This window comes from Medicago truncatula, chromosome 7 (genome assembly GCF_003473485.1).
Source record: "Medicago truncatula cultivar Jemalong A17 chromosome 7, MtrunA17r5.0-ANR, whole genome shotgun sequence".
NCBI classification, from domain to species: Eukaryota; Viridiplantae; Streptophyta; class Magnoliopsida; order Fabales; family Fabaceae; genus Medicago; species Medicago truncatula.
In genome coordinates this window covers 8,192,541-8,203,741 of record NC_053048.1, presented here as the reverse complement: position 1 = coordinate 8,203,741, position 11,201 = coordinate 8,192,541, and the positions used below count along the sequence as shown (strand labels likewise).

Genomic DNA, 11,201 nt, shown 5'->3' with positions numbered 1-11,201 from the left:
ATTTTCGCCCTAGCTCTATACCCAAACCATTATTTAATTCCAACATTCTCTAACAACAAGAAAAATTAAATAAAAAACAAAACAAAACCTTAAATGTTGTGACATCTTATTAACTATGATGTGAATAGGTGAGCTTAGCTCAGTTGATAGGGACATTGTATAATTTATGCAAGTGCCGGAGTTCGAACCCCGGACACTCCACTTCTCCACATTTAATTGTGTGAGTTCTAGCCACTAAGTTATTAGAAAAAAAAAAACTATGATGTGAATAGTGAGATTACACTTCCAATTTGTTATAATTACAATTTATAAATAAGGAGAGGTAAAAACTTCACTAGTTATATAACACTATCCTTTTGAACTAGTCATGCACTCCAGGAAGTAGAAAATAAAAACATTGAAACAAAAGGAGCATAGTTGAACAAAATGTTGGGAAATAATATTTTCTATGTTTATTATCCCATGGTTATTACGAAAGGGTCTTCACTTCAGGAACAACAAAATTTTATTTATTTGAAAAGTGAGCAAGTCATGTTGCAGTTGATGCAATAATAAGCATAAACTCTCATGTTGAAGAACCTATCAAAATATAACTATATTATTAAAAGAAATAAGTAAAATAAATGAGTTCCTTCAAAAAAAAAAAAAGTAAAATAAAGGAGTGCATACAAAAAAAAAAAAAAAAACCTAAGCAGTTTCATTTTCATGGCTTCTATATAATAATGGTTTTGTAAATTTGGTTTTGGTGTTCTAATTGAACCACAAAGAAACTTAGACGGAGGAGTTACATCAATAATTGTTGCCTTTGCAAGATTAATACTTGATTTTCCATCTTTAAATTAAACTTTTTTTTTAATTCTAAATTTCCTTCGATGTACCCTTGATCAATAAGTTCTCCAACACTCTCTATCATATCAAAACAGTAGAGTCGCCGTGATAAATATTTTCTTTTTGACATGATTCACTATCTATGTAATTTTATGTACTTTCTTGAAAAAATTTGTTTCATCAATGTCAAAAATTCCCTTATGCATTTTACATAACAATCTTAACGTTTCCATTACAATATTATGTTTGTTGTCTTCCTTCTATCTTCTTGAAAACACAACAATATCCATTGATTCCTCTTGAAAGAGCACTACAAGGCATATCACAAAATCAATGCGGAATCATGTAAATCAACAAAGCAAGACATCACGTGAAGGATCAACGATATGAAATTGAAAACTAATGTTCTTAAAAGGTTGTTGAGGACAATATAAAGTGAAGAAAAATCATACCAAGTTCCTAAGAGTTTTTAGACGGAAAAATGATAAAAAAAAAAAAGACGAAAACACAAGAAATCGCACCTGAGGGGATTGCTCAGGCGCCCAGCTGTAGACTGAAAGTGGAATTTGCTTGTTTTTTCAAGCTTGGTCCATGCAAAAAGCTCAGTTTTCTTATCTTAAACCCTAAGTAACCATATGCTATAAATAAAGACCCTTGCACACATTATTACACATTCATAAACATTGACGGTCAAAGAAAGGGTCAAACATCAAAGCTTCAAGGCATGATTCTTCATTCTCTTGTTCTCTCTAGGGTATGTTTTTCTATTGTTTTATTATGATGTTTGTTGCCATGAGCAACTAAACTTCTTGATTAGAGTTCCAAGATGAACCCCTTCTTGATTAAAGTTTTTCATTAAGTTTATGCTTTGATTGTGCTCGATTTAAATTAGATTATGTTTGTTCTTTAATTCTTTTTCAATTGGTTAAGTATGAGTGTGACCTTGAAGATTGAACAGTCGGATAAAAGTAGGCCTTGACAACCCAAAATTATATCAATTCCATTAGATTTTCTAATTAACACTTCTTATAAAGGTTTGAATTCCCTTTGTCATTACTCTTTTCTTTAGACAACATCATACATAATCTAAAACTAGGTTAGTCCGGCAATAATTATTTAATGAAACTTCGTATGAGTTTTACCCTTGGATTCATGAAATCAAAGTAAGCACAACATAAGCTGTTTGTTTTTTAAAAGATATTCAAATCAAGACGAAGCGGGGATTTAAGGATGCCCTAATCACCGTTGATCATTTGAATCACCAAGCTAATCTTGTATTGGGCAGGGAAATTCAACTCTGCAATGCTATTTAATTTTATTTAACTTTCGTCTTTTGAAATAAGTTTTAGGCTTAAATGCTCTTTTGGTCCCTTAACTATTTAATTGGTATCGCTTTGGTCCCTTAACTAAAAAAAAGATTGTTTGAGGATTTTAAGTTTTTTTTTAGTCTCGTTTTGGTCCCTTCTTTTAGGTTTCCGTTAGGGTTTTAAAAAAAAGTTAACTCCTGGACACGTGTCACCTTGTCATTGGCTCTGAGTTTTATTTTTATTTTTTAATATATATATTTTTTTTAAAAAAAAATCCCAAAGCCAATGACAACGTGACACGTGTCCTAGAGTTAACACGTGTCACCTTGTCATTGGTTCTGAGAATTTTTTACAAAAAAATAAAATATATATATTTAAAAAAAAATTATTTTTTTTTATAAAAAAAAAAATCTCAGAGCCAATGACAAGGTGACACGTGTCCACACTTAACGTTTTTTATTTAAATTAACGGAAAACTAACAGAAGGGACCAAAACGAGACTAAAAAAAAACTTAAAATCCTCAAACAATCTTTTTTTTAGTTAAGGGACCAAAGCGATATCAATTAAATAGTTAAGGGACCAAAAGAACATTTAAGCCTACGTTTTATTAATTACTAAGTTGAACGACAGTCCCTGTGGAGAACGATAAACTTACTACTTTGTTACTTGTTAAGATTTGGTGCACTTGCTAATTTTGTTCATCAAGTCTCACAACTTAGATAGCAATCACAAACACACTAAAGTCTACACTATATCTTTAGCACATCTTTAAGTGTATTTGAAAATTTCATATTCACCTTCATGTTATCATATTGAACTTAGAGAGAAAAAGAGAAAAAGTAATTAATAGAATAGATAGATCATTGTTAGATCAAGATCACAAAAAAGTTGTGTAATCAGTTGTAAAATCATTAAGGGTGTTGCACTTCACGGAGACAGTTGGCGTCATCTGCGCTCATATAAGGGTGACTCATCGTAACTTTCAAGGTACACTTCACTTTTACCAGTTTTGATACAACCACCTCTTTTGGACACTGACTTGAACGTTGAAGTGCTATAACGTTCTTGCAGACACCTTTCTCCTCCACTGTAAAGACTCAACCTCTGTCACACCACTACACTAGAGATCGTGGACAACCATTCCATTTCCTCGATCGTCAGGGACATGTCACTATTATTTTGAAATTTTTGTTTACTCATTATTATTTTACTAGCATGAAGAAAATATAATAGGTAATAATTTGAAAACTGACTTATATTTAGGGTTAAATTTTTAATAAAATGAGCGCTTATTTAAGGCCAGAAGAAGTATCAAATTAAAAAAAAAAGTGTAGGACACAATAAAAGTGAATGCTTATATTTATTTTATATTCTTTTGTTGTTAACCCAATGGAGGTATGAGTCCTGGTTAAGTAAAGTCTAACAAATAATATAAATTATTCTCCGAAACAATTTATCTTGATAAACTTATTAATCAATTAATCTCAATTGTTATATAAAAAAGAGCTTAATTGTTTAGTTATTTTATTTTATATTTTTATCTATTTAAAATAATAAATAAAAAATATTAATCGAGACACATGTAAAAAAACAGATAAAGTAAATAAACGTGAAAACTATTTTGTCAATGTAACTCAATTAGGCCCCGTTTATATTACCTTATTTTAGAGTTTATATAAAATAATTTATGCAAATAAATAAGCTTTTATGTATCTATATTATATATAGAGAAAATCACCCTTTCAGCTCTTTTGGGCTGATTTTTTCTTTCAAAAAATCTCTCAATTTTCAATACAAATAACACATATAACAAATAGATAAAAATAACTTTAAATATTAAAAAAATGTAACAAACACTATACAAATATATAAGTAATGCTAACAACATTCTCTTTTGAACACTCTCTCTAATATTCACTCACTTATTTGTTTAAATCATTCTGGTCCACACTTTGAAAATTGAACTCACACAAAGTGGTGGGACATACATTGATTTCATCCAATAAAAGAGTGAGTGCTATAGAGAGTGTTGAAAAATGGATGTTTCTTTTGAACACTCTCTCTAATATTTACTCTCTTATTGGTTTAAATCATTGTGGTCCACACTTTGATTTATTATAAATAATCATGTTTTTCTTTAGTTTTAATCAAAATCAAAATTTCATAAAAAAAATATATCGTTCAAAATTTTCAAACGTTAGGACAATAAAAAAGAGCGGAAAGACGGGCACGTGAGTGCTCGTATTTTCGCTAGTTATTTATAAGTTTGTCAACGTACTTTATGAAAAAACATTTATGAAGATACAATTTTCGTTGGTGAGAGTTTATAAATTAAATTAAAAGTTTATTTATTTACATAAACTATTTTTTATAAGCTGAAAATAAGTTTAATCTAAAGAGAACCTTAGGAGGGAGAATACATTGTGATATGAAAGATCGGGGTTCCAACTTTGAACATACTATTTATTTATATTTTGACCAAAATAAAAATGTATTCTCCCTCCTGCCAAGTTGCTTGGACTCCAATCCAATGATAAGGAGCTCATTTCAAGGACGTATCTAGAGAATACTTGGTTTGATTCTTAGGGGAAACAACCCTTGGCCAGTACGTATGCCGCTACGTACGAGTTGGATTAGTCGTACACCTTTGATAGGTAAGTTGGAAACATGTGCGAAAGTAAAAAAAAAAAAAAAAAAAAAAAAAATGTAAAAAAAAAAAAAAACACGTTTCTAGGTTACTAAAGTGAAAAGAGAATAAAAGGAGTAGTGTGAATGAAAATTGAAAAAATCAATTTATCAAATCAAAGCGTTGAATTTTCCATTTTCGACAATCATAAATCTCTCTCTCTATTTTCTCTCACTCATTTTCTCACAGAAACCGCTTCGCTTCCACGCGATTAGGGTTCGTTCCATCTTTCTCTCATTTTCTTCCTTTCAGGTTCGTTCTTCAAATCCATCGATTAAATCCCTTAATTTTCATTATTTAACCATATACATCATCGATTTCATTTTTTTCAATTTTTTTTCAATTTTTTTTGGTATTTTTGCATTTTCATGTTAATAATTTTTACTTTAACTGATTAAATTCTGTTTTGATTATTATAGATGCATTAACAACATTGAAGCTGTAAGATCGTTGAAATTTTGTTAAGAATTTAGTGATGGCATGGTTTAGAGCTGGTGCTAGTATAGCAAAAAATGCTATAAAACGAACCATTTCACAAAACAGATCTTCATCATATCTTGTATCTAGGTCAAGAATCTTACCATCAACACATGGTAGAAAGTTTCATACAACTGTTTTTAAGCAGCAAGCTGCACCGGTTCCGCGTGCGGTTCCGTTGTCGAGGTTAACAGACAGTTTTTTAGATGGGACTAGTAGTGTGTATTTGGAGGAGTTGCAGAGGGCATGGGAGGCTGACCCGAATAGTGTCGACGAGTCGTGGGATAATTTCTTTAGAAATTTTGTTGGGCAAGCGAGTACGTCTCCTGGGATATCGGGGCAAACGATTCAGGAAAGTATGAGGTTGTTGTTGATGGTTAGGGCTTATCAGGTTAATGGGCATATGAAGGCGAAGTTGGATCCGTTGAATTTGGAAGCGAGACAGATACCGGATGATTTGGATCCGGCGCTTTATGGGTTTAGTGAGGCGGATCTTGATCGGGAGTTTTTTTTGGGTGTTTGGAGGATGGCGGGTTTTTTGTCTGAGAATAGGCCTGTTCAGACGCTTAGGTCGATTTTGACAAGGCTTGAGCAGGCTTATTGTGGGAGTATTGGGTTTGAGTATATGCATATTTCGGATCGTGAGAAGTGTAATTGGCTTAGGGATAAAATTGAGACACCTACACCGGTGCAGTTTAACAGGGAGCGTCGTGAGGCTATATTTGATAGACTTGCTTGGAGTTCGTTGTTTGAGAATTTTTTGGCTACTAAATGGACTTCGGCGAAGAGGTTTGGGCTTGAAGGAGGAGAGACTCTTATTCCTGGTATGAAAGAAATGTTTGATCGAGCATCTGATCTCGGGGTTGAGAGCATAGTTATTGGAATGGCACACAGGGGAAGATTGAATGTTTTGGGTAATGTGGTCCGGAAGCCGTTGCGTCAGATCTTTTGTGAGTTCAGTGGTGGTCTCTCGCCTGAGGATGAAGTTGGGCTTTACACGGGAACTGGTGATGTTAAGTATCATTTGGGAACATCTTATGATCGTCCTACTAGAGGTGGCAAGAGGATACATTTGTCTTTGGTGGCAAATCCTAGTCACTTGGAAGCTGTTGACCCCGTTGTTGTTGGGAAAACTCGAGCTAAGCAGTATTACTCGAATGACGTGGACAGGACAAAAAACATGGGTATTTTGCTTCATGGAGATGGTAGTTTTGCCGGACAGGGTGTGGTCTATGAAACCCTGCATTTAAGTGCTCTTCCTAATTACACTACGGGTGGGACTATTCATATTGTGTTAAACAATCAAGTTGCGTTTACAACTGATCCAATGTCTGGCAGGTCTTCACAGTATTGCACAGACGTTGCTAAAGCTTTAGATGCTCCCATCTTTCATGTTAACGGTGATGATGTGGAAGCAGTTGTACATGCCTGTGAACTTGCTGCTGAGTGGCGCCAAACTTTCCATTCAGACGTGGTTGTGGATTTGGTGTGTTATCGTCGATTTGGCCACAATGAGATTGACGAACCATCTTTCACGCAGCCTAAAATGTACAAGGTTAGCCGTTTTGTTTATTATGCTTTTCTTATTTTTGTATTCATATTGCTTTTCGATAAGTCAATTAATGAGTTTTGCAACTTTGTTGGATTAATATAGGTCATCAGAAGCCATCCTTCAACTCTTGAAATCTATCAGAAGAAGCTTTTGGAAACAGGGGAGCTGACACAAGATGACATTGACAAGATACACAAGAAGGTCACCTCAATTCTAAATGAAGAATTTCAAGCTAGCAAAGATTACATTCCAAAAAGAAGAGATTGGCTATCAGCATACTGGCTTGGGTTCAAGTCACCTGAACAGCTTTCCCGTGTCCGAAACACTGGGTATGGTAAATTTAAATATTATTTTTTGCTTGATTCTTCATTATTATTATTTGTATCATATGTCTGAAATACTTGGAACTCCCCGTTCAGTGTGAAGCCAGAGATCTTAAAAACTGTTGGGAAAGCAATCACAACTATCCCTGAAAATTTCACACCTCATAAAGCAGTGAAGAGGATTTATGAACAGCGTGCGCAAATGATTGAGACTGGGGAAGATATTGACTGGGGATTTGGAGAGGCACTTGCTTTTGCTACCTTGCTTGTTGAAGGTAACCATGTTCGATTGAGTGGTCAGGACGTTGAAAGAGGAACTTTTAGTCACCGTCACTCAGTAGTTCATGATCAGACAACTGGGGAGAAATATTGCCCCCTTGACAATGTTATATTGAACCAAGATGAAGAGATGTTTACTGTTAGCAACAGGTATGCACACATATCTATCTTGTCTATGTCAGGTTTCTAACTATTGTATTGACCGGTATCCTGATTTCCTTAGATATAAACTCTGTATCATGTCTTTGCTTGTCTTTGGGTTTGACTTGTTCAAGGTACAAACATATAACCAATTTACAGCTATCTTGTTTCCCTAAACAGTTATTATGCATTCCTTTATTTTTAATTACTATTTTATAAAAGAAATTTGTTTTGTAAATATCATTGTTATTTGGTTTTAGCTGTTTCCTAAATCTTTGCTAAAACTGTATTTGCCAATTAAATTTTTATAGTGAAATTTTAATAATGTAGAAAAATATCGGGTTACATTTCATAATATTAGTTTGGAAATTGGAATAATATGGGAACAGATCTTGGACTGTGTTTGCAGCGAAAGGTAGTTTTATTGGAATTAGATCTTGATCATTTAATAATAATGGGCTAACAACATTGTTTTTCCTCCAAAACTTAATAAAGTGCATCGTTGATATGATTTGCATTCGGAACAGGTCATCTTGTTCATTGCACTTAATTGAAAAAGCCAGGTCATTTTGTCTAAAGAAATCAGTTATGGTAGAAATTAATAGCAACTGACATTTTTTTGGCATTTTCTTGCTTTCTCTGGTTTTGTTGAGCCTTTTTGTATACCATCAACTATTGTTGTTGGGTATGCATTTCTTTATTAAGATAAGATAAATCCTGTTCCATGCTCTTCCAGCGTGCACTTTGTTATACATGTTAATGACTGTGTTCTTTAAGTGTTACAAGGTCTTGGTTTGTTATGTGCCTTCTTCTGGATGACAAGATTAATCTTAAATATTATAAAAATTGAAGTGTAATACATTTGATACTTGTATTGAACAAATAATGGATTATTTTCTATTTGTAGCATCTTCTCTAATAAGTCTTTGAAACTATATGCAGCTCACTTTCAGAGTTCGCCGTTCTTGGATTTGAATTGGGTTACTCAATGGAAAACCCCAATTCATTGATAATTTGGGAAGCACAATTTGGAGATTTTGCTAATGGGGCTCATGTGATATTTGACAATTTCTTGGCTTCTGGTGAGGCCAAGTGGCTCCGTCAGACTGGGCTAGTTGTGTTGCTTCCTCATGGTTATGATGGCCAGGGCCCTGAGCATTCAAGTGCAAGATTGGAACGCTTTCTTCAGGTTCTCTTTTGAATTGATTGTATAATTTCTTCAGGTTCTCTTTTGAATTGCCGAATTTGGATATTGTTAGTCGACCACATTTTTATCTATGCTGAATTTGTTGATTGATGATATTGAGGACAAACAAATTGCTAATCTCTGTGAATCTATTTATATCTGGCTACTTTGAAATTGATGTACCAATTTGAACTAAATGGCTCAATCATAGAAGAAAAACCTCGGCGATCAAATATTTCGTCTGTTTTGTCCCGACTCCTGAGATGTATATATGTTTCATTGTATCACAAGTGAACACTGAATACTGATTTATGCTTAATTGCAATAGCTTGGGATACTAAGAGTAATAATGTCAATGGAACAACACTGAACCTGAAACCAGACTTATATGAATTTAGATTGGTAGTTTAGAATTTTTACTTGTGCATGCAAGAAAATAATTAACTCAAGCGATGCCATCCTGATGCTTACTCTGGAACTGCTTTTTAAGCTTGTTGCACTGCTTTGTCCGTCTTTGTAATTTATTTGTATGGTATTTAAGTAACAGATGTTCAATAATTTTATTATTTTGCAATTAGTTTGAGGTCAGATGACTCATTCTCTCTAATTTTATGGCAGATGGCTGATGACAATCCGTATATTATCCCTGAGATGGATCCAACTCTTCGGAAACAGATTCAGGAGTGTAATTTGCAGATTGTGAATGTCACAACTCCTGCCAACTTTTTCCATGTTCTAAGGAGGCAGGTGGGTACAATTAATGGGTTTGATGTTGGTTTTTTAATTAACGTTCCTTATTTTTTTATCTTATCCTCTTGTTTTTGTTCTTGCAGATACATAGAGAATTCCGAAAACCTCTCATTGTAATGTCCCCTAAGAACTTGCTTCGTAGCAAGTCTTGCAGATCAAACCTATCAGAGTTTGATGATGTCCAAGGGCACCCGGGTTTTGACAAACAGGGAACCAGATTTAAGCGCCTCATAAAAGACCGAAATGACCACAACACTGTTGAGGAGGGTATTAGACGTTTAGTACTCTGCTCTGGAAAGGTGTGTGTTGGCCATAGAACCAGCTGTCTTCAATTAACTAGTTTTTATACCAGGGTTTCAAGATTTTCTAAGCATGCTGTTTTTGACTATAAAAACCAACTATCTCCTGCAGGTTTACTATGAACTTGATGATCATCGATCTAAGGTTGATGCATCAGATGTTGCAATATGTAGGGTGGAACAGCTTTGTCCTTTCCCATATGACCTTGTCCAACGAGAACTTAAACGATATCCAAGTATGTATCTTTTAGTTTTAGAAGATATCCATGTATTTAGAGCTTTGTCCTTTCTGTTAGGCAGTAAGATTTAAAGTTTCTCCCTATCCTGTTGCATCTTTTAACTAATCATAATAATAGCTAATAGTTCTGCCGATAGTTTTTCAATAAATTGTTTTAACTTGTAAGGTTTAAAGATGGTAAGATCTTATTTTAATCTTTTTAACTTCATGGCTATCTGTCTTACATTTTTTTTTCTTCCTGTTTTGTTTCTTATAGATGCAGAGGTTGTTTGGTGTCAAGAAGAGCCAATGAACATGGGTGGATACACTTACATTTTACCCAGACTTGTCTCTTCCATGAAAGCTGTAGGTAGGGGTGGTTTTGATGATGTCAAATATGTTGGTCGTGCTCCATCTGCTGCTACAGCCACCGGTTTCCTCAAGGTTCACCAGAAGGAGCAAGCTGAGATTGCCGAGAAGGCCCTTCAACGCGAGCCAGTCAACTTCCCATTTTGAAAAGCTTTACAAATTCATCCCTTTTGAGGAGAGTATAGTTCACTTGATTTGTTTAAATTTACATAAGGAAATAATATAGCTTGAGTTTTGACCTTTCTCATGCAAATCTGAAGTTCATACATACACTTGCTGAGATAGTTTTGTTTCGTTGCTAAAAGGTAACACGGAAAGGCGTGTGAACTGATTCGTTTGATGTTTTCACTTTTTTGTTTAATCTATACTTTGTAATCTTGAAATGCATTGGTGTTTATCCAATGAATAATTTTTCTTTTAAGATTGAATTATTCTGTTACCACTTTCAATTCTGTATAGATTTTATCATAAGGCAATAGAATTAAGGCTGAATTGCCTTTCAAAAAAAAAATAAAAAAGAATTGCTCTTTTAACGTCTCAAGTCTCCAAGTGCAAAACCCCTCAAGTTAACCCCTTTATTATTTACAACTTCCACTCATGTTGACCAAGTTGATGTAATTTATGCGTGGCATGCTATTATTGCACCATAGTTGGGTGGCTTGGAAATTAATTTATGAATATTAATTAAAAAAATCAATTTCTCCATTTTCTTATTATCCATCAATCATTCATCGCTATTTCATTTCTCTTTTAATTTTTCACATTTATCTTATTTTCAGCGTTCTA

At 33.9% G+C, this 11,201-nt stretch overlaps 1 protein-coding gene across 1 annotated transcript; it reads left to right on the top strand.

Moving 5' to 3' along the window:
* Nucleotides 1–4,912: 4,912 nt before the first annotated feature.
* Nucleotides 4,913–10,864, top strand: LOC11443322 (2-oxoglutarate dehydrogenase, mitochondrial). The gene is made up of 9 exons (XM_003621771.4): nucleotides 4,913–5,074; nucleotides 5,242–6,854; nucleotides 6,954–7,180; nucleotides 7,271–7,603; nucleotides 8,537–8,783; nucleotides 9,399–9,527; nucleotides 9,614–9,829; nucleotides 9,942–10,065; nucleotides 10,324–10,864. Exons 2-9 carry the CDS (start codon nucleotides 5,298–5,300, stop codon nucleotides 10,560–10,562), a joined length of 3,072 nt encoding a protein of 1,023 aa, XP_003621819.2. The 5' UTR covers nucleotides 4,913–5,074; nucleotides 5,242–5,297; the 3' UTR covers nucleotides 10,563–10,864.
* Nucleotides 10,865–11,201: the final 337 nt, after the last annotated feature.